Source organism: Opisthorchis viverrini (assembly GCF_000715545.1).
Source record: "Opisthorchis viverrini unplaced genomic scaffold opera_v5_19, whole genome shotgun sequence".
In the NCBI taxonomy this organism is placed as follows: domain Eukaryota; kingdom Metazoa; phylum Platyhelminthes; class Trematoda; order Opisthorchiida; family Opisthorchiidae; genus Opisthorchis; species Opisthorchis viverrini.
Window position 1 is genome coordinate 2,959,929 of NW_008751675.1, and position 24,079 is coordinate 2,984,007.

At 41.7% G+C, this 24,079-nt stretch overlaps 3 protein-coding genes across 3 annotated transcripts in view; 2 read left to right on the forward strand and 1 right to left on the reverse strand.

Moving 5' to 3' along the window:
* Positions 1-2,735: 2,735 nt before the first annotated feature.
* Positions 2,736-15,315, forward strand: T265_12866 (hypothetical protein; the record flags this gene model as incomplete). Its single annotated transcript, XM_009165901.1, has 5 exons — positions 2,736-2,836; positions 6,995-7,196; positions 11,152-11,204; positions 13,131-13,344; positions 15,277-15,315. Coding segments are annotated over 5 exons (555 nt in total), but the record flags the coding sequence as incomplete, so codon positions are not given.
* Positions 15,316-15,325: 10 nt separating this feature from the next.
* Positions 15,326-20,872, forward strand: T265_01784 (hypothetical protein; the record flags this gene model as incomplete). Its single annotated transcript, XM_009165874.1, has 6 exons — positions 15,326-15,442; positions 17,555-17,741; positions 19,125-19,154; positions 19,207-19,259; positions 20,620-20,675; positions 20,746-20,872. 6 exons carry the CDS (start codon positions 15,326-15,328, stop codon positions 20,870-20,872), a joined length of 570 nt encoding a protein of 189 aa, XP_009164138.1.
* Positions 20,873-23,926: 3,054 nt separating this feature from the next.
* Positions 23,927-24,079, reverse strand: part of T265_01785 (hypothetical protein) — a gene marked incomplete at both ends in the record, with an annotated part of 5,276 nt that continues 5,123 nt past the window's right edge. Inside the window, one exon of the mRNA XM_009165875.1 lies at positions 23,927-24,039. Within this exon, the coding sequence (XP_009164139.1) occupies positions 23,927-24,039 (113 nt within the window). The remainder of the gene's footprint in view (positions 24,040-24,079) is intronic.

Consider the following 24,079-nt stretch of genomic DNA (forward strand, 5'->3'; position numbering starts at 1 on the left):
TAATGAAAAAATCTTTCCCACCGGTTCGTAGATTGGTTTAGTTATATTGATAGGTCAAGGACCATAGCGACTTTTCGAGCTTTATCGCGAGAATTTAAACATATGATAAAATATATCATAATATAATATGATATAATATGACATGATATAATATAATATAATATAATATAGTATAATATAACATAATATATATATAAATACAACTCAATATAATAATATAAATACCGGTGAAACCAGTGGTCGGGTTAAAGTAAAAGCGTTTGAAAGTAATTCCAACCTTCCGACGGTCCCCTTAATCTCAGTAGATTACCAATCTCGGAGTGCAGAACAGTACATATTTAAGAAAATTTCAAATGCATTTTAAACTTACAGAGAAGTCTAAGAAACTCAGGATAATTTTCCAGAAAGCACCGATAACATTTCAGACGGTGTTATGAGCATGTTAATAAATTTTCATTCTCACGATTCAGATTGAACAGAAAAGGCGAATTCGTCGACATAAGGTGTAATGTGATTGTTCACCTATTGGTCAAGTCAGGACGGTTAAGTCAGTGATGATGACGTGCGCTTAACCTGGCTTTAATTGCTGTCTCATAGCACTGACTCCATATAGTCTCCTCTCGTGCAGCCCGGATTTTTATCAGCATGTAAATTACTGAATCTCTCAGCGCAATGGTTTTGATCAAATAATACTGTATTCCAAACGCTTTAAAGGCTGAGCTCGTTGATCCTGCAAAATTTTGAGACGTGTGGATTTGGAGCCGTAAAAGGCTTGCCCAAAGTTTGCCAGAAGTGGGTCAATCTGTAGGGCCGAGAAACGCAACTCATCTGCTTTTTTCCTATTTGGAGTAATTTGAAGTGTTCAGTTTATGACTTTGTACAGGGAAACAAGAAAACGGGTTTTATTTTACTCTTTGAATCGTATAATATTCGGCCAAGGGTGACTGACTGGTAGTATGTTAATCCCGCTGTAAGATATGGCACTGTCGTCCTTCACGTCACGTGATCCCGAGCTGGCTGGATGCTCCGACACTGGTTTCTCAGATGAGAGGTTCAGGTGAAATACAGGGCGTTCGCATTTTGTGAACTCATTTCTATTACGGCATGCAAAATTATGCGCACTGACCAAGCATGAGATTGTCTTTTTGGCCGTCGGTTCTTGGTGATTTTCTCTGCATGTTCCGAATTCCACCTGATCACCTAAAATATACTGAGTAAGCCTGATCCAAATTTGAAACTGAATATTAACACGGTATTCAGTCATGAACAAACTGAACAGTCTAACGTCGTATCTAGATGCCCAGGATGGTTTAAGCTGCAGTTCGTGTCAATGCTGTCTAGTTTTAGGTTTGCTACTTAACATCAAAGTTTACGCATTTACATTCTAAACCCTGCCGTTCTTATGAGGGACCCAGTAAATGTTTTGGCTGATAGCCGAAAGGATTCCATGACATTTTGTGTTTCAAAGCTCTATTACGCTTCTCTCTAAAAATTTTCAAAGCGACCTGTAATGAGAATTCGATTTGAACGATCCAAACATGCCTTTATGTCTTCTTGAACTGTCTGTGTATGTAGTTTACGCACAATTTCCAGAGGTTATTTCTTTTTACATGATTAGTACGCAGAGTGAGCCAATTAGACTAGGGATTTCGACGAGTAAACCATGCTTGTTTTAGTACGCAACGTCCTCAGTGCCTTCCCTGTTTAGCCAAGATTGCAAAATTACCTTGTAATATGTTGAAACTTCTGGTTTAATCCGAATCATGAATAGTTCCATTTTACCCGCGAAAAGGCAGCGTGTTTCAGGTCAATATGCAATTTAGTGAATTTGCTTGTCTCTTACATCGACATTTTGTAGTGACTCTGTTAATTGCACCTCTAAATACAGCCAAGTTTTATACACGACGATTATCCTAGCGGCTTATCTTGGTCTGTTCCCGGTGGTTCATTCTCCTATTTAGCTGACCGTTTCATCTATAGTATTTTGGCACTCACGTAACGCTGACCATCTACCTATAGGGCTGATCGTAAGCATGAGCCAAACACGGGGATAAGTCAAGCTGAAAGCAGACAGTTTGAATTCCTGAATTGCCAGACTGTTTCTCGGCAGAGATCATCACGTAAACACAAAAACCACACCCTATCAGGCTTGTAACAAGGCACTACTCGCCAGGAAACTGTCCGATCGTCTTGGACCTTTTACAATTCATTTGGAGCAGTAACTAGAGCTTGATTTCTTTTTAGTATGGTTGAGCTCACGTGAAAGCTCTTCTGTCAAATACACAACCTGGGCTACTAAAAGTGGACAAACCTGACTTGCAGATCCATTCGAGTGGATGAGACAGAGTGCAATTGGGACATGTTTAATTTGGGGCTACCTACCTTGAGTATGAAAGTTAGGTAGTTCTCGTAAACTTTAGTTCATCCATCATCACAATAGGGAGCTTATACACAATGTGTTTTAGCCGAAAATTTTGTAAGACCACGATCGTCTGTCAAAATAATCAACAGCTTAAATTTTTCAGTTGTTCAGAGTTGATGATGAGAATTCGGTTACCGTTTCGTGCATCGTTGCCTTGTGGTACTCTAAATTTCGTGAAATTGTTAAATGGATCCTCCAGTGTCTTTTTGTTAAACATAAATGCGCATCAAATATTGTGGAGGTGGGCAGACAGAGTTTGCCTGCGCAACATAACAAAATACGTTTGAACTGTTTTTCTGTCTCTTGTTTTCAGTGTACCAAATAATTGGAGTTCGTTCGGAAGGTCTTGGTTTCTCTCCATACGAGATGACAATTTCGAGCATGAAGGATGTGGAAAAGAAGTGTTGCTACAGGGTAATCGTGATATTTATAGATGACTACTGGTGATCAAAACAACTTTTTCATTTAAATTGTAATTTGATTAAGTAAGCATCAAATATTTCAACATATAAGTCCCACTTGGATATCTTCGAACTTAAGGCCGCAACTGGTAAGTCATTCGTGACGGAACAAGGGCATTTAGACGGAAGGATGGCCGATCAAAATTTGTTTAAAGTGTCGACTTCTGCAGTATGCTCGTTTTCAACCAGTTTGTCATCATACCCGCCGTGTATCTGCCACAAGCGTTTTTGTTGCTCTCCAAGTTGCTGTTGATTGAGTTATCACAAAGACCGGACAAAGTGATCGAGTAAACGCAGGAGACTTACCAACTAGGGATAATTTTTAATACCCAGAGAGTGACGGGGTGGCTTTGTGGATCAAACGGAGTAGTTAGCAGGATAGCACTGATGGGGTCCCGAACTGGATTCCACCCGAAAGAGGAAATACCGAAACAGACAGCCTTTAGAATTTCACGTTACCCGGACTGATCCTGTTTGCTTATTTTTGAAACGTTTGGCGTGAATTGACAGTGAATAAATGGTTGTCTGATGTTGCTGACTTCAAGCCAGCTCTGCTTAGGTCGGAACACGCGTACAATCGCAGACTGAGATTCAAGTAGTGGAAATTTTGCGCCGCTTTCCCAAGGATGAACCACTAAGATAATTTGAAAGACTTTCGCTGCTCGTTTATACAAATCAAATGTAGATGAAGTAAATCCATATTTTAGTAGATAAAATACAAGTAGAATGAGCAAGACACTACGTCCTGAGGTATCGGTTTATCATAGATCCTTCTAACAGCTAAGCCATTAGGTTCACATGGTGTCCTTTCATTGGGAAACAAGACAGTTGAGATAAACCATCATTTTGCATTTGAACTTACTGCAAGTAACTGACTATAATGTACGTCTTCTAAGTAGGACAAAGTGCGTGTATCCAGTGAAATCCGTTAACATGTGTTGATTCAACTGATGTAGCAACATGCGAAACAGATCTTCCTGACGACCTGATCATCATCACAGTAACAAGTCTCGGAGTTTCATTCATTCCATAACTTCGTTCTTTACAGAATTTTTTCGAAACTGCCCGTATTCTGTTGGCGACTCACAAGTAAAGCAGAACCCTGTTTTTAATTTATCTGAATATACATGTATGTATATTTGAAGACATTACAATGTCTTTCGGTGACACGTGTAAAAATGCTTCACGTCTCCCTGTTCAACCTTCGCCGGATCATCATTCAAGAAACAGTCTACCAAGCATCGGAAAATCAGCAAAAACGCAGCTCGGAAACTGACTCAACACTAACACCACGCTCAGTCAGTAATAGAGAGTTTGTTGTGTATGCAAAGTCCATCCATGCTATACAACCGAGAAGCACAGTGCTTCGACAACCCACAACCCCACTTGGGACTGATTCAAAAAATGTCATAGACAACAAGGTCAAATGGATTTACTTAAGCCTCCGGCTAAAACCAAACTGTGTGCGAAAGTGTGTCCGGCGAAGTGAGACTGGACATCCAAGCTATCGACAGGTAAAGACAAGCTAGGAAATAACGATGGTATGAAATCCAAAACCTCCAGCCGCGACTCGTTGGAAACACTTCTCACTAGTGTGTTCTCTTCTAGAGGCTTGTTGTCTCTTGTGCATTTTCCCAGCATTTCTTTCCTCTCCCATCCATTCGACGATCATTTTATCTGAGGAATTAAGGTTGTGTGCTGTCCTTGATTGTTTTTTTCAAAACGTGTTGCCGTATTTTTCCCTTTCCTCGATGATTTTTTCTGTGTCCAAGGGTTGGAATTCTGACTTCTCAAAATGGTCTAAAAGATACTTTATTTATTATTGTTCCACAGTGTGTACCTCTCACCCGCCGAAGTATTCTTTTAGAGGGCGGATCCTAAAAACGATGAAAAGTGGCACAACTTAGTTACTCATACCCTGAACATGACGTTGCCATTTTTTGAGCAGCTCAGTACTTCAGGTGTACAGACGACTGTTGTCAGATCACAAATTCACTTTTGTCATCAACCCATGAGAACTGAGTTTTGAGCTGCCTTAACCATATTATCGTCAATATCGTGCATGATTAAATAGCTTCTTTCAAGCAAACCGTATTTTGATTGCAGCTCACTGGTTCCACAACCTTAATTTCCCCATGTGTGATGCACGGATCCGTTCCCAACACTTTCTTACGTTTTACACAGAGGAGACTACTTGTGTTGCCCACGTTCTTACTTCACAGCAAGTATCTTCGTATTTTTATTTATTGCCGGTATTCTTGTCCTCGGATAAGGCTCCATGGAATGGGTAACCTTTGCGAGATGTTTCCACCTTATATTTTTAACCTTCAATTGGTAAATGGTTACAAGGTTTAGGAACTAATTCACTTCCCAATTTTTCCTCTGACCTCAAAGCCGTCTTTACTTGTCATGAAGTGCAACTGTTCAATGAATTTTTTCTGGAGATTCATCACTGTTAAACATTATGAGGCCCAAAGTACTTCCGCGCTGTACATTTTGCTAAACGCAACCCGATTTCAGCGTGCTGAAACATCAAAGTCTCGTCGAACGATAAACTTGCGCTTGAGCCAGGTTTTACACTAGAAACTGCCAATGGTAATACCACTTCGTTTTATATGTTGTAGGTGATTGTAAATCGTAACCTGTGTGTAGCAACTTTGTCGGGTAAACCAACTATTCTTTTAACTTTTCGGCGCATCAGCTCTTTGGCTTCACTCTGTTACCTTTGCATGCACTGCAAAAACGCAAAAAGCTTATCACCTTTCGTTGGGAGTCAATGCCTGACCTTTCGTGCTAAATGGTGGAAATTTATTAGGAGTATACTTTCTCCTGGATTGGTTATCCGAAACCTGGTACAGCCATTTGGTTTCTAATAAGAACAACGATTGTGATCCAGCGATGTATGGTTCCATCTATATGCATAAATTAGATGTCGTCGGGGTGTATGACTGCGATATTTTCCTGGATTCGGCATTATGGAGCGGTGGAGTGCTTAAAGACGCAAATTGATGACAGCGAGTTCAAACTTATGTCCTTGGGCTCTAGAGAATAGCTGCTTTATAACCTTAGCGACACTTCCCTGATGCAAGCAGTTCGTTGGCTAATAGTCTAACTTATTCTGAGGTCGTTGTGTACCAGCATAAACTAATAAATAACGCACTAGGTCTTTCCGACAAAGCGGAGAAGTAATAAAAGATGCACGAATAAAATCATGACACAACTATTATGATAGAGTTCGATAAATACATACCGATTTGCTCTTGATGGGAACTCACCTTGAGCACACCTGAATCTTTCGTTTATGATATTCTTAAACGACTGAATGTGTTGAACCAGGCAGCCTCATGGTTCAAGTGGCACTATATTCCAGATATCGCGGAGTTTTTGGCAACCTCATGAGTAGTGTAGTTTGCCTATACCTTAGCAGAAGTATGGTAGTCCACTTACACCGCGAAAGCACGAGACCCTGATGTCACATAATCCGCTAGAATCTAACTAATTTGAGAACGATTACCCATGAAAATACATACCACCAACGTGTTGGACAGCTTCATGGTTATGATGTTGATCTTCCTAATCGGTAGCAAATTCAGTGCTCTTCATTGATGGTTTGCCGTCTTATTGACAGATTTTACCCAAAAAGTGATTAAAAATCCAAACATACCTCCATTTCAAGAAAAGTTACTGCAGAAAACGTGACAAAAACTGATTTTCGGCCTCCACTTCGATATCCCTGTGGTTTAAGTTTCATCGACGTGAACTAAAGATAAGTTGAGGCGTCAGCAGGTTGCCGCATCAAGAAAAAATTCCTATGTGAAATAAAAAACGAATGCAGATTCCCTGTGCTGGCTTGTATCGAATCTCTCAACAAACTAACAAACTGCGGGACAGTAAATCTAACAGTTTCCTACACGCCTATTATTTTGCTACTCTAAGCTATCGGGGAACCTACTGATTTTTTACCAATGGGTTTTTCCTCCCACCACACGTTGTAATTTGGAAATAAACCAGTACATTCGGATAGGCTGTAATCTGATTAGTTTGACAGTCAACTGTGGCACCGAATGAAAAGCCAATTATATAACCAACTCACTTCCTGTTTATTTTACAGGCGCGTGAATTTCATTCCTGCGCCCTAAAGGATTTTGTCCTTCATCGAGCTGCAAATACAATGGGCTGTGTGTTGGAAGTATTGATTGATTATGCGCAATTTAGTGTTGATGGTACACAGAGGCTACAAGACACTTTGTCTGCGCATCGTCATTTGACATTTGCGGTTATTGCCGGACGCAACCAGATTACCGCTCAAACAGGTAAGCTCTATTCGATCCCGAATATCTGCCAACGTTTGACCACCCAAGTCCTCATAGTATGACTGACTATAGTTGGGCCATGTCTTAAGGCAAATGAGGAGTCATAGTATCGTATACATAGTTCTGTATTATCAGAGATGAGACGTTTGCCTCGCACGTCCAACTACGGCCGAAGATTGAAGTACATTGTTTCACAACTGCATAGCGAGACCCTGATTATAGAGATTAGCACCAATCGAACCCTTAAATGGAGTTCACCTTGTAGGTGGACATTTTTTGTCAAAACATTTCACATGTCCATTGCATTTTGATCACCATTTGTCGTTTTGTTGATTTCCAATTACACAACAGCGGTGCTGTTGTAATGTCTTTATGTGCAACATTTTTCGGCACCATCAAACTACTACCACCAAATTAATGGTGGTTCCTACAGAACTCCTAAAAGACTACTGATGGCTGACAAGGAGTGCAAAGCGCTATGACAGCCACTCGGTCAGTTCAGTCGATATCAGATCAAGAGCTGTGCGCGACACGTGATATTCTGATGAATTCGAATCACTGATGTGCCAAAGCCACGCTGCGGCTTTTGTGCTTGTTTTTATCACAAACTGATAGACTTCACATGTGAAGTGAGCTACTGTACGCATAACTCTGGCCAATAGAGCAAAGGAAATAGATTTTCACGAGTATCCACGGAGAGAAAATGTTAACCACCAGCATACAAGCCAAAATAAACAGCAGACAGACTATCAAGGTACCTGTGGAACGACATAAAACAGTAGTTTGGTTTTAAAATCGAGAGAAAACAAGTGCCTCATATGAGACAATTTCCAAAATACGCATTTTGTTTAATAAAGGCCTTTGACGGAATGAAATGCAGGCGTCATTTAAAATGAGGTAGGCCGAAGTTCCAAATTTACGGGGCAACCATCCGAAAATTGCGACCTGAACTGGAACCAAAAGTGCTGTCTAGAAGGCAAAGATTACCGAATGGGATAACCACGAGTTATTGCGTGACGAAATGGGAGCAGAGGTCTTACGGACAAACGTTTATCATTTGAAATTCTGCATGCTATTACTTCCATTTACGCGCGATGAATGCATTTCATCTGGTGTCTTCAAATATATGGGCTAAATTGTTGTTCATGTGAAACTATGGGATGACATAGGCTAAGAATATCACCCAACTTTTCCTGAATACAGAGGTCAGGTTTGGATCGAGTGGTTGGTTCAGTACTGTCTTGTGGTCAACCTGCTTGTGGCCACGTTTGTTCCGTTTTCTTATTTTTTAACATGCCCGAACCTGGCGATGAGGCATTGCCCACAGTCTGTTCCGCTGTTGCACTGAGGTTTGGAATAAACTTATCGTAACTGGGCTGCCACGGAGACCTTGCGGTACACAAAAATCCCGTAAAATTGTATAATTATCCAGATACTTGTTGGTCAATAGTTAACAGCTACCTCACATCATTATGTGCGTATCACACTATCATTTTGATTGACAACACAGTCTTATTGACAGCTAACAGATAAACAATCTTTCCGCTCTGTTACAAACTAGCAAAAGAGATTATGCATGCTGGTAAGCCGCCGCCTTCAGAGTTTTTATTTATTTTCTTAACTTTTGTGTACTCATTGTGGCTCCTCAGACTTATATGTGGATAAACTGTCCACAATATTGGCCGGACTTGAAAGTTTCCGGGGTTTCGCGAGACGCGCACCGCTAGTGATTCTCAATGAAACAGCTGCACAGTACAAACGCCAATCCACTTCACTTATAAGGCATATTCTCTGCTAAAAAGTTTCCAGTCACCCCATACACTACTGACGAGCTAAACAATACTACCCAGACCTCAGTGCAGTTCGTGAAATGGGGTCCAGTTTTACGGTATACCACAGAACATTTGTCTGCCTGACAAATTTTTTGTGAACACCCAACGAATCATGCAGGAATCTAATTATGCGGTCTTTTGTACAGGAAAATGAATAAACCACACAACTCCTCGTTATTTAACTAGTGCTAGGTCAGGCTAATAAAATGCTGGGATTCGATCACGATGCAATATCTGATTTACAAACAACTGGCCCAAACTCACTGTTGAGTCAAGGATGTGATTTGATCGATTTCTGACTGGCGTGTGCTCTGGTGTGCTACTAAAACTATATAGTTTCTCAAAATGTTTTTCAAAGAATGCTCGTCTAAGGTAACTTGATTTGTCGTACAGATTTCATTGGCGGAATTACCGAAAGTCTGCAAGTCTTACAAAACCTCTACGGAATCATGACTGTCCTTCAACACGGGTGCACGCTTCGATGCAAATAGCGTACATTAATAACTTTCTGAGATGTATAATTCGAACAGAAATTGAAAAGCCTTGGAACAAAATTTGTTGTTGAAGAACCACTTTGTAAGAACTTGTCCGGAGGTAGCATCTTTGACAGGCGACCTCAAATTGGTTCTTTCACGCGGCACTAACCCATTCACTTTGGGAAATATGGAATCTCTCAGTGGTGTGATTATGAAAAAAAAATCTTTTTAACATGTTTTCATATGAGTTACCTGAGAGAGGGCATTACTTTAGGTTAGAATATAGGGGCTAATACATGGTGATCTTTTTCCGCCAATGAATGGTCCAACGATATAATCACCGGTTCTGATGCTCAAACCTCTAACAAAAAGCTGTGGATGACCAGTGAGCTCATTCTGTGAAGGTATGAATCGCCAAAAACAATTATGCATCGAGTGGCATACATCAATACATAGACAGATTTTAAATAAGTTTGGCGTACATAGCAGCAAAGGGAGTCTTCTGAAATTTTTCCGAAATAACTTCAGAAAATGTGACGAGACGAGCTTGGTATGGGGTGACAAATGCATATGGTGGGAAAGTATGAGCAAATTGGTGTTTCCTACATGAATTTGGCTTTAAAAGTTCCCAGTGGATCCGAAGGGAATCAGCGACAGATGTTGAAAAAGCAGCAGATGCACAAAGAGAACCCCGGCTGGCGGCTCTCCTCAGGGTTTTGTTCTGTAAGTGAAGGTGATCTATGCACGAAAGTCAAGGCGCACCTTGCATATGTTTTACTTCTACTGAGAACCATCAGCAGTGTACACCCCGATGATCTGTGGGGCAGTTTGAAGACAATCTGTCCGATAAACCTGTGAACTGCTACTCCAACTAGACTTCGCGGGCTTTTCACTCACTCAGTTTGGTTTCCCTATAAGCACCCCCTGCCAGGCAGTGAACAGGAGCCGCATACTCTGTGCGATGCTATGTTTACTCCCTAGCGGTTGTTCAGGATACGAAGAACGGATTGGTTTGTCATGAAGAGACAACTTCCCTGCGATTTGTATTCTTACGAAGTAGTCGGGCAACTGGTCTGTCCAGCGTCGGGGAAAGATATGATCCAGCAAAAATGTGGATACAATTCCAGATCCCGGTGGTACGTCCAGAAGTGTTCAGACTCCTATAATGCTGGCAATCTGTAAACAGTAAACAAGACCCTACCTACTTTTCTGGCTTATTTCTGGCTTTCAATGCATTACGCGCAATTTTGTTAGTTGGATATTGTGCTGAGGGAGCTGGCGCTAAACTGGTCTTTCAGGCATAAAATGGGTTACTACTTTGCCACAGAATCAAGATAGAAAGGCGGTGTACACAACAATTTATCCCGGATACGGGCTCTATAAACTGAAGAATGGTATAGACCTAAATGGATCATGCGTTTACTATTAGGGAATTAAGTTGTACAAATTGCTGGTACTAATATGCAGAAGAATGCACTACTAGGTAACAATTTAAAGTATCTTTGTGAGGGAACCCTCAACTGCACACACGGTCGTTTCTCTTGTCACTTATCAAACATTATAAACTGAACTGTTCATTGCAAGTCATCGATTGTTTTATATTAGTGTTGGAGCGTAACCTAACTCCACTGCCGTCCGTGTTTACAGAGATACAATTTGGCATCCCTGGACCGTTCACCCGCCACTGGTTGCATTATTTTGTAAGTATTTGCCAATACTTTAGGGTAAAATTGGAAAAGCATTCACCTCACGGCCATTCAAATAACACCTGGGCTTGTTTAAGCAACATGCTTGAATGTCTCCCACTCTTGGGCTAAAGGACAATGTGGAAAGTCACGAATTCCGCCTATTCCAGAAAGCCTTGTGTGATTTTCGTACAAACCAACAAGTGTTTAGGTTTCATGAAGACGGAGATTGGAGGTCTGCAGAAACACATCTGATTCGAATGTAAACCCTGTTCCTTCAGTAAACGACACATCGATATTCAGATGAATCATCAGATAACCTCTGGCAATCCGTAATTCCAGGCTAGGTGCCTTTATGAGCCCTCAGAGTTAGCTGGAATCGTCGGTAACTTTCACGCTAAACCCCTTAGATCACGTATTAAAAAGATGCAAACATTCTTGGGCAGACCGAGTATTATTTGGCACCAAAGACGTCTGCGTCATTTCTGAAGATGCTGCGATATTTAAGAGCCCCAATCTACTTTTCCTAGTCAAAAATCGTCAGGTTTTCTGTGCCAATTTTCTGCATGGAAACGAGCTGAGATTTGGGGCAGCAGAGTGCGGCCAATAAGCGCACATCATCCATGGATTCCGGAGTATCCAGAGCAGTAGTTTCACACTTATCATGTTGTTTACCTTCATGTCCTGTAACACAGTGTGCCTAGAGCAGTAACGGATAATTTTCCGCAAATAACGAGCATCTAGTCCCGTTCAAGGTGACATTATGACATTTTAATACAAGGGATCTTGTCCGTCCCATATCCTTAAACGGCACGCGCTTCGGCCTACTTGTTGCTTGAGGCGACCAACTGAACACTTTTGCACCAAATGCCCTAACCTTTTCTGTAGATTCATTCGGGTGCTGCCGTCCAGTTAGATATTTCCAAATTTCGAATTCTCCCATTAGACGCTTTTTTATAAGAACCAATGTGTACCTTGCCCAACAAACGAACAGTTAGATGGCAGTCTAGACAAGGACAGATGAATAATGGTGGTGCTGCGTTAGGCCAGACACAAACTCACTCTGACGTGATTAGTTGTGGTGTACATTGATGGCTTGTTTCAGTTGGCCACAGGATTAACGAACTGACAAACATTAAAAACGTGGTCTACAGTTTTGATCGGCAAAAGGAATCTGATCATCAAATTTGTTGGCTTTCCAGGCACTTGCCAGCCTGGAATGGTGCTTTGGTTCACGAGAGCTTTCGCCACAAATTGCGTATACAAATGTGATTTCCACGAGTTCGCCCTAACTTATACTAGCCCGTGTTTGCAGAGCTCGTGTCGATCGTTTACTGGAAGAGGTATGAAAATGTCGTCCGATGCTCATGCCAAGCCAGTCTTTAAATCAGGTCATTACCAGTACATACTCTGCTCTATCCAATAAATTGCATATCCGTACTCGCCAGACGCATGAGGTCATTAGTAACTGACAAAACGCATCCAGTTCTTCGATTCCAGGGATTGATCATCATCGTTTTTGGGGCTGAAATTGGGCACACCACACACCGGTATGTTACTCCGGTGAGTCGTGTTCACGGACCTAAGAGGCACTTAGATCCACATACAAGGAATACACGGTGACATCGGAAAGACGATGCAGCGTACAAACTCACAATTCGATGATAGTCAGTAGGCCGTACTACCAGCCATGAGTTTAGTGGTAGAAAAATCGTGCCATGTATGCATACGTGTATGTGGGACGGATAAAGATTTTTTCTTGACTGAATCAGATCTAGTTGGTGGAAGAAACCAATAAAAAGAAGAAATGACAACTCGTCGAAAACCTAGAGGTCGCTTGAGCCGAGTTAATCGGTGACGCCTTGGACAAATTCCACTTGAAATTTTGCAGCCTACGGCAAATAACATCGTTTGGTTCGAAAATTATCCATACCTTTTTAGATACAAAATGGAATAAATATTCACCCGGCTGGTAGAAAGATCGACGAAGGACACATGCCCACAGAGTGGTTCGCAGCACAGATTTATCGTGCATCAGAATATGACTCCCAAGGTCCTTATTGGTATAAAGTTATCCGTTTCCTCTGGGACATGACAAACCTATTTTCAACCCGGCAAATCTACCTGTATATGGCTGTTTTCCCACGGGTGAAAGGTGAGTGATTTGTTTATATGTTTTTTATGCATACCGAGAGGCTAAAAAGCATCTCAAGCCTGATCACTATCTACGATTTAAATGGTGACGAGCCACGTAAACCAGCAAAAGAAATGATAGCAGACGGATTTCTAATTAACCTGGATTTCATCGGTTCTTCATAGATCATTTTTTAAACGCTTCTTATTCTGCATCAATTTGGGGTACCAAAACTTCACTGTGTGTCTTAACATGATTTGCTTGCTAAAACAATACGTGAACGTCCCACAGAAGCGCACTTTTGTTGCATTACCAGTTAGGAGTCCTGCCCAGTCTCAAGGAGACTAGGTTGCGACTTAATGGTGTATACTACAGATTAAGCACGCTTTAGTTTATTGTCCGGTACTAAGGGTTCGTCTTCGTATCTGGCGGAACGTGGAGGTTATTGTGAGATGTACGGAACTGCCTTGCATTTTTCGATTATAAATGTGTACTCTTCGAAGGACGTCCAGAGAGTTCAAGGAGACTCTCAAGAATGCTCGATTTCCAAAAACGCGGTGCCTATGAATTGTCCGATTTCGTGTCTAACAGCTTCTATCCTGAAAGGCGTGTAAGAGTTGCTTTAAAATTCTAACTGTTTTGTAATGAGACTACCTAACTTTCGGTTTGTTGCACCGAGATTCTTCTGCTGTTGTACGAGTACAGGCCGTAAGCGCGGATATTCCCCGTTCGGATGCATTGTACATTCTCAGCGATAACCTGATCACACCGATGCATGAGTTCAGAATTCAACCTTTTCATTCCTGATACAATGCCATAAACTGTGTGTATTCCCTCTCCAAAGAAACCAGCGCAGAGTGTTTGACTGATTAAACTTTCATAAACTGGGCTTCGCGTTACAAAATCGGCGGGGTAAGAGACACTTGATGACTGGCTCAACGCAAAGGTGACTTTCGTAGTTGGTATCTCGCCCATGGGCATTTTGCCTCAAGGGAGAGGAAACATTTTTTGGAAAATGTGGTTTTGGTTATAGTGGACATAAAACAAATGTGTGGATTTCAGTGAAGAATATCATTCATCGGAAAACGTCAGTCTGTCTCATCCAGTACTCTCACGTGTAGTGTAAAGAGAGAATTTTTTTAAAATGTCGCAGGGTGAGAGAGGCGTTGAACAAATCCAAGCGGACAAGCTGTTTGTAAACAGTTCTTCACTACACATGTTTGCTGTTCGGACGAAGTTATCGCAGTGTCCCAAATATGGTGCCTTGAGCATAGTTTACATTTGCTGACACAGTGACTCACAGTTTGTGCATTGTTCGCCAAAGTGGGTTCTGTTGAAAAAAATAAATGGTACAGAGCCAATCACGTGTTATTCGTCAGTTAAGTGGTTCTCCCGGTGTTTCGCCCTCTGTGTATGCAGTGTGGTCTGCTGACTGGAACACAGTCACGGAGTGCACAATCTCAGGTAGTCTAGCTCCAAATTGGCTTTAGCACTGGTTCACCAGCAATATTTGGGCTGCGGTTTCAGTCCTACGGAAACGGGTTGTGTAGTACAAAATGCAGGCAATAGACCTCAGCGTATTAAAGATACTCACTACTCTCCCAATTTCTCGGTTCACCAGCAATATTTGGGCTGCGGTTTTAGCCCTACGGAAATGGGTTGTGTAGTACAAAATGCAAGCAATAGACCTCAGCGTATCAAAGATACTCACTTACTCTCCCAATTTCTATTGTTTTTTCTTGAACGCGATTGTTTCTACGTACGAAAGCATCATAGCGTTTTCCAGTTATATCCGGCTCAGCTATGACGAAGTTTGCTAAAGCAAACATTAGCTAAAACTACGCAGGCTATGCTGGCCGAAACTTCTCCCTTACTCTTGTCACAAACAATCTGAATGTGAACATTCTGTCTTCCGCTTTCGTGGATAATTTCGTGTGCATTTTCACCGTTCAGCAGAGCATAGCTTTACTAATACTGTGTCTTCTTCCACGTGATTCCACGCATGTATATGCGTTCAGCCATTAAATATCGCGCGATAATTGAAATGTCGGAGGGTATTCAAACCGCATTGTATCATGGAACAACTCATGCAGTCATCCAGCAGTACTGCTGTCCCAATGTAAGTAAACAGGTTGGTTTTGCTTTCATTTAACTCATTCGCTTTTGGACAGGAGATCTGTGATTGGCCAGTTTATTATTTCAATTTATGTGAATTTTGATGTTTAGTTTACCACAAGTTCACTTTTGTGCACTTTGCGCATAAAAACCAGCATACACTTTCAGACGGCTGCAACAGGGTAATTTCAGATTTGACTGGAGCATGAGTTCGACGAAAAACTAGGGAACTACGTCTACCTGATGAACCTCAAGAAGGTTGGCACCACTCCGTGGGCTGTCGAAGATATTAAAAAACCTTACAGGTAGTGTGTTCCTTGTAGAAAATGTCATCTATATCTTTGTAATATACTACTCATAAGGTTGCTGAAAATCCATCGACAGCCCACGACCGGTTTCGCCCACTTTGGGCCTCATCAAGCTGAATCTCTCGTTTCTTCATTATGTTCTCAGGCAAGTGAGTGTGCTGCATGCACCAGGCCGCCTCAAGTTTCAGTCGCTACGATATTCGAGATATCGCAATACATGTATATCTTTGTAATGATGGAAACCCGGGGACTGCGCCTACTTGATAAGCCCCAAAAAGGGCGAAACCGGTCATGGGCTGTCGACGGATTTTCAGCAACCTTATGAGTAGTACATCTCTCTTCCGAGAGATTCCAACAGGCTAAGGCGTTTGGCCGCTGGCCAGTCCCTAACTAAATCGCGCTTCTTGAGCAAATCAACGGATCCAGATCGGGTGATCATTTTGACCGACCTTTTGAGGGACGAATTGTCACCTAGACGGTTCACTCATTATACGAGTGATTCTTCCGTTGAATTACTTGTGGCTTGATGTTGGCTAGGCTATTTTGTTCATACACGTGATCCGTAAACCAAAATCCAATAGACCACCACATTCGACGTAAATGTTGCGGCTAGAACCGTTATTAATCCGTTAGAATATATATATATATATATATACACTGTCTCAGTCCTCTAAGAAATGTTTGCGTTTGGTTGTCCCAAACGTCTGACTATTGGCCTTTGAGCAGGTCTATAGGCAACGGCTTGAAGTAATTCAGTTTCCTTTTCCTTGTGCCTGCAGAAGAGATGTTCGAGGAGTAGAGTGACTTGGGTGTGAAGCGCGCCTACGTGGTTCCCAATACAGTCTTCCGGTTTTTACCGGTGTTCGATTTGTTCACTACATTGCATCAAAGAAAGCTGTTTAGGCAAGAACCGTATAGCTGTGATCAGCAGTCGCCATGACCTCATACAGCCTACGGAGAATACAGGTCTCTTAGCGGCACAATCATCCTGAGGTGGGATACATTCTTGTCGAACCGAGTAGTGCCTTGCTTCCTGCCAACACTCATTAACTACCTCCAGGAAGTGAATCAAAAGTTCCAAGATCAAAACTTTGCATACACTAATTTATGATCAAATGTTGCACCATTTTATGAAAATGTTGCAGTTTGTAGACAATTCGATATTCGAGCAGAGCGCCTGATAATTTATGAGTCTTAGGATACAACTCCTTCGAAAGAGCCGCTTTTTCCTACGGCCAGGTCTGCTGAACAAAATATACAGCAAAATATTCAATGAAACCACAATTTTTGTCAACAGGTACTAAAATATGGTGCCGTAAACTGGCTTGGAAGTCGAGTAGAAATAAGCTGTTGCATGACCTGCGTTATTGCATTAAACTATTATGTGTAATTTGGAGCGCCGGGCCCACGGCCCACTGGTCGATGACGGGCTAAATTTCTGTTCAAAACTTTATGCAATCCTATCACTGCATACCTTTGGGTCAAGTAATACAGACGATAGTGGATACCGCCAGATTTCATATCCTTGCGATATAATTTGTCGCTGAGTCTAGTGTGCGCGTTTTTCACTGTTTTGTTTTCGGCAAGAACGTCCATTTGGTTGTGAAGAGTACGCCGCTAAAAAACAATCCCCTTTATGGATAACTATTACAGCCTTGATGCACATCTTTGTCACTTTATGGGCTCCCCAAAGTTTTGCAGATTTGTTTTTCAATCATATACTGAATACACTGCTGAAAAATTGTATGCCCTTATATTTATTGTTCAGACCTTGATTTATTTCAAAGATTTGTCATCCCTCCTCCTAGCAATACAAAATATCTTTCAACTACCTTCACTGTGACGTACTCCAGTATTATGTCGCAACCGAAATGGAAATATTTGGATGTGCAATAGAACTGCATGTCCCCACAAATGCTCTCGGAGGTGTTCCGAAACCATCGCAACTTCAAATGGGCACTGACGTGTATGCTTTCCCATCAGCACATAAAATAGGTAAGCTGAATCAATGAAATTTCTGTCCAAATCTACGAACCGCCCGTTGTAACTAGCTGGTGATAACAGATGGGCTTTTTGAAGATTCTTAAGGTGTCGTTGCAAAATTAACACCGGTTTTTCCATGCGACAGGTCCATTCAGTTTCGTAAAATACTTATTCGTCTTTGATTGTTTGCCAGTTCAAGGTCAGCCAGCAACTAAGTTCAAACTGGCAGAAAAGTCACGGTAGATGCCATTCGCTAATTCGTGCCATCTTGGTCATTGATAGACCGACACTTCTCTGACCATATACAAATTTCAACTACAAGGATCATATGAGACTGGTCTGCATTGCCCTTGTACGACCGTGTATGATGCATGACGCAGGACACGAATCCTAATTTTTAGGGCACATGAAACCGAAAATGTTGTCAGTTCAAGGCACATTCAAGTTCACAGCAAACATAGCATGTTTCTTCTCAACAACGGAACGATAGATGAAAATTCTTACAGTGTATTGCAATAACTAAACGACAGGTAGCCGGAGATATCTACGTACATGCCAAAATTTTTTATTCGGTTACTTTGTCCAACGTTTTGTACATAATTTGGCAGACCATATACATTTATCGAATGAATCTCCAAGGATCCATGGTGTGGTGCAATAAACTTACTACATGTGTAAGACAGATGGTAACCAGTACGGTTTTCCTGAGTACCTGATCCATACAGTCGGTCCAGTCATCACAATCACAATCCATCAGGATGAAATCCGCGTAGTGTTCTTGGGCTTTATGTGGGTAAGAGGGTTAATACCGATCGGCCTTCCGTCCACCTTGGTCGCTTTCTTGTAGTGGAATAGTTGGAGTCCACGTATATATCAATATCGTCTGAACAGTCCTCCCAATGTTCTAAAGCTACTATCCCGGTGAGTCCACATCAAAGAGGAGAAACACTGGGCTAGAGTTTCGTTTTTATTAGACCGCATCAACTGTCGTTGGCCATATCAAGTTTCAAACCCCAACATCAGACATGCGAGGCGAGCGCACGTTGGAATTTTCGTCTAAACGGGTGAATGTGCCCATACCTGAGTGGTGCAGTGATCTTATTCAATTTTCCAAACGACGAACTAGTAACTATCTTGGTTTTTTAACTGATTTGTCCAGCTGCCAGGACTTCCAAGTCAGGTCAGGTCTCGCCGATTAGTGACGAAAGGTCTGCAATATGATTGCCAAACCCGGTGAACAAATCAACAGTTACCTGCTAAACAACGAGTTATTTAAACTCAGCAACTTTATAAGTAATATATTCCGATTATAGAATAAACCAAATTTTATCCTAAGCTGTCGGAAAAGTCGACCTTTTGGCCAATTAATCCCTACATTTGTTTCCAAACTGTTAGATGCCGAATCCTCAGAAGAAAACGGTTTTGGTAAGTTCACAATACAGCCCAGATTATATCTAACCATTACATGCCATTTTAGAAATAAACTTTTCCTTGTCGAGCAAACCGCCACCAAATTCAGAAGATTTGCTGGTAAGTTGTGCAAACCTAGTTTTACTGAAGTCTTATTCTTCTGATCCCCTACCTCTATCGGAACAATAAGCCGCCCCATCGACAAAAATTTCAAGCCCATCAGAACAGAACGGTAATCTGGAACAAGTTGGGTCGACTCTTGTCTGCAGCCCGTTGCCCATTCCAGTCGATCCGATGATGACCATTTTCAACTCCTTCGATCTTTCCGAATACATCAGAATATATTTCGGTGTCCTTTGTCATAAGGGATTGGTCCATGAGATAGTCCACAACAGAATGCCACATAAATAGCGTGTAGTTCAGGGCGTGTAGGTGGGCTGTTTACTGCAGCCGAGCGTTCGTCATCGTTCACTGTGTCAGAACAGTCTTGGAAAACTAAAGGACGTCGAAACGGAGGATATGTGTCTACGAAAAGATGTGTGCTTGCAGATACATAGGTAGCCCAGGAAGCTTGAAGCCCTTTCTTGGGAATGCTGAGCTTGTGGCAATATTCTTCACCCGGTAAGCGTAAGCGCACCTTGTAAAATCACAGTTACATCAATTGCTACGCGTTACCCAATAATGCCCTTCCACATGTCTTTTGTCTCCGTTCGTCTAAGATATTGTTTATTTGTGCCTAACATTTCTTACAGTTTGAAGCTGTCACCTCGATAATGTCGCTGATCTGAGCCTGATTACTCTGAGACTTTTGTTTGGAATCATTTGTAATCCATATTCCTGTTCCAAATCTTTTGTTCGAGACGGGTTGATGAGGGTTACTAACCAAATCCGCAGGATCCCAGCAGAGATGACTTTAAAGGATCCGTATAATATAATGCTTAAATCCAGGTCAGTAATAGCTCCTAGATCATAAGTATTCCTCCCTGACCTCGGTGAGCTACACAGTTGTACAGCCCCAGTTGGATGTTGAGTTAGATATCCTCTTGAATTTGTGTAATTCCTGTTACTACACACGTCAAGGTAGTGATTCCCTATTTCATCTTGTAGTTTCGGTCATTTTGCGTCTTGCGTACTTCCGGGTTTAGAATTTCTAAAGGACTACTTCATTAATACTTGATAGATTTGGTCAAAATCAACATGCTGCCTAGAACTTTCCGTTAGAGTACCACGTTTTTATAGATTTAAAGTCATTTTTTTCTTCACTGTGCTGGTACTTGAACGTTGTGGAGCTTATGTTTTTGATAGTTGTCCGGTGAAAAGCTTCCCCCCTCGTTTTTCCAGGTTGCCCAATGCCTGTAGTGAATCTTGGTATACGACACTGACTGTCATGAGTGTATCCAAATTTCTTTTTGATTTTCACATTGCCGTCCACAATCTATCTGAATGGTTTGTAGGTCAACACTTTATTGAGCTGTTGTAGCAATTTTGCAAGCATCCCGGGTGTTGGGGTTCCCGATACGGAACTTTGAGTGACGCGTAGGTTCGACAATCCCGAATATCAGAAGGAAGAATTGGGTTCGTAATTCTACGGTACTATTTACACAAGGGTAAGCAAATGTGTACAACAAACCTCAATTGTTCCCCTTCTTAGCGTCAACAAGTTCACAGGTCTGTCACTGACCGGCACGGTGCAGTGTCAACGTCCGTACACCAAACAACAGCGAGCGGAATGATGGCTCAGTAGCGTGGGTTGCGGTCGTTCCTTCCGATGACGGTCTCCCGATAACACGGAACACATGACAAAACAAGTCAAGGCAGACTCAGCAAACGGTACATGAGCGCACATGTTCAAGGCAGACTCAGCAAACGGGACATGAGTAAGAGGGTAAGTGGGTCGGCAGCGCACATTCACACACAGACACACATGTCAATACACAAGTGTCGGAAAGAACGGCCTCTGCAGCAAGGGGAGTGGCGGGTACGAATGAGCAAAACAACGAGATCAAAAGTACATAGGCGGAGTAAGCAAATGAATGGGGGAATTATCATAAGGTCAAGTTAGATTCAACACCGGGGATGGTGTAGATTTATGGAAGTGTGATTCGTATGTCTTCCCTTGGTTTTGTTGAGTTAGTCGGGTCCGATCTCTCGGATGAATGTTGAATGAGATATTTCAGACACTAGCGATAGCATCTGCCTTTGGCATTACTGATTCAGAAATCCTGGCTTCAGGAGAGAATTGGATGTTTAGCTGTGTACAAGTTCGCTTGAGTACGCATATTGTTGACACGTAAAAATTTATTCCACATAAATTCTATTAACTTTAGGATATATGGCCCAGAATAACTTTCGACTATTTCCCGGATGCGACCTTGATTCAAACGTTTCCTGATTGGCCAGTTTACACTCTGCGCATCAGCGACCTCAGGTTAAATTCAAATACTCAAGACTACTGGATTCAAGCATTGGTGTTACTCCACCGGATTGCAATCTTCTCAAATACTGTCATTGAAAACATAAACAAATTTCACGTTCCCAAGGCTGATGGTAAGTTTTCCTACGTTTTTTTATTGTAGATTCACGCTAGTGTCATATAAAGATTCAGCTGAAAAGTATTTGGCACAATGGGGTCTTTAGTCTGAAAAATAATCATGGAGAAACAACACTGGATTCTTATTTCATGTATTTGGCGTGTCTTGCCGCATCACATTTATCGGTCATTTGCATCTTAGTATTTGCTCGTTGGCGAACGAGGGATCAGTCATCCGTTGCAAGCACGCTGGTTATGGTGTTTGCACACGAGATCAGTCTGAAAATGTTGACCGCTAGTCTGATGCTCCAACGTTTTTCGCACGAGGTTGCTGTGCTTTTTGAACATTGGAGTCATCATCAAAACACTCTATTGTTTCGATAGTATTGCAGAATTTCAGAAATTTTTTGAGTACATTCGTCATGATTGCCAAGATGGACTCCCAATCTCATATGAAGATAAAGGATGGCATCCATTCGGCTGAGATGCTCTGTCACGATGAAAGTGTTGAACTTCCGATATCAACAGTGAACTGATGTTGACATTCCGTCCAACCATATGTAGTCTTCAGCGAGACCGTGTTGATTGAAACAAGCCGAACAGTTGTGCAGAGTGTACAGTCCATCGTTCATGATGAATTTTTCTGAGTGAATTAAAGTACCATCTTATAAGGAAGTCGTTTCATTTACTCCATTCTTCTCGAACCGCTTGCTTGATCGGATTAGGTGGAATAGAGGGCGACTGTTTCAAGGGCAACGGTTGTAAGAGAATGCACCATTTCCGAGGTTTCCGCTATCAACCAGAGCTCCATCAGTCCCGTGCTCTTAATTATTCGGCATCGTTATCCAGTCTCACACCTGACGTTTGTTACTGATATCAGCGATCAGAGTTGCTGATCATGATGAGAGCAAGTGCTTTTCCTTAGGCATGCAGGCAACCTTGAGCTAAGGGTTTCAAAAAGTGTGAGCATGGCTTCTTTCATCTTTCTCCAGATAACCATCGCTAACATTGTTGCCGTCGAGATTCGTAGGCATCTGTGCCAACTGAACTCGGTGTTGCTAACCTAGAGAGGCAATTGGGAAGTAGCGAACTAACCAGCTACCCAATAAATGACGTGTCTTCGAAGGGAACCGATTAGATGCGGGTACACTACTGTTTTCAGAGTCATTTGGAGTACTTCCCGTATTCACACTAACCACGCATTGGGCCAACTTCTTTATTGTATGCATTCATGTTAACTTATAAGTATATACCACCTTATATTGCAAACGCCGTAAACATTATATATATATATTTGGTGATTTGTCCACTGTTCTCAGCAAGCTGATTGCAAAAGCTTCACTACTGTTCAAAGCGAGATCATTGTCGCCTTGTTAGAGAGGGAAATTACCGTCGTTGCAACTAAAGAATGGAGGGTGCCAGTGTCACTTTGGTACTATCTGCCACATGTATATATGCATATATGAAATGTCGCTTGAATAGTAAGACTTTGAAATTAGCGTCTTATTATCTCTTAGTTAAATTGCTCAGTTGTCTCATGTGTCGAACAAACCTCGACCCTGTGGGCAGAAAGGACGAAACCAAAATATTTTACCATCAAACGAAAACTCACAAAAGATACACTAGAATATCTGAGTGCTCAGTATCAAAAGGTTTTTGAACACCCAACCAAGAATATAATAAGATTCCCTCCATTTTCATGGATCTTTTTACTTTTTTTAACAGTTTTGGTAGATAAATTCTATTTACATACATAGGAAACAGTAGACCTGGGATAGGCATGAATTTCTATGAGGATTTTCGAAACCATTCTACGAGTTAGGGAGCACCACGAATTGTTTATCTAATTAGTTTGATTTTCAAAAATTCCATATCACTAGTTTGAGCCAATAACCCATGCAAAAAGATACATTTATCTCAAAACATTTGCATTTTTCAGTCAGAAGGATTGGTGAGTGCCCGCATATATTCTTGCCGTAAACGTTTTTAAACCAGGTCATATTTCTTAATACCGATATGACAGCCAAAAATAATCTTATCACTGCGTTTTTGCCACTTTCCTGCTTATACGAGGAATATTTTAAACATATCATCATCATTAACGGCATGAGATTTGTGTTCAAGACTGATGCTTCACTGCCGTACAGCCATGATTTATTTGAAAGCCTCATTGTAGCGAAAATAATAAAGGTGGACAGGGAAGGGACTTAGTGCAAGCTTACCACAATCATTACGAGGTGACTACATCTCCATATATTCACTCAGGCAATCTGCATACAAACTGACACCAACAACGCCACTGACATCGGTTGGCAGTCATATCTTGTAGTGTCTCCAACCAGGCACAGTGAGGATCACGCGGTCCCCATTCTGGAAAGCGAATAGCACCGACAGCACTCAAGCGTTTCGT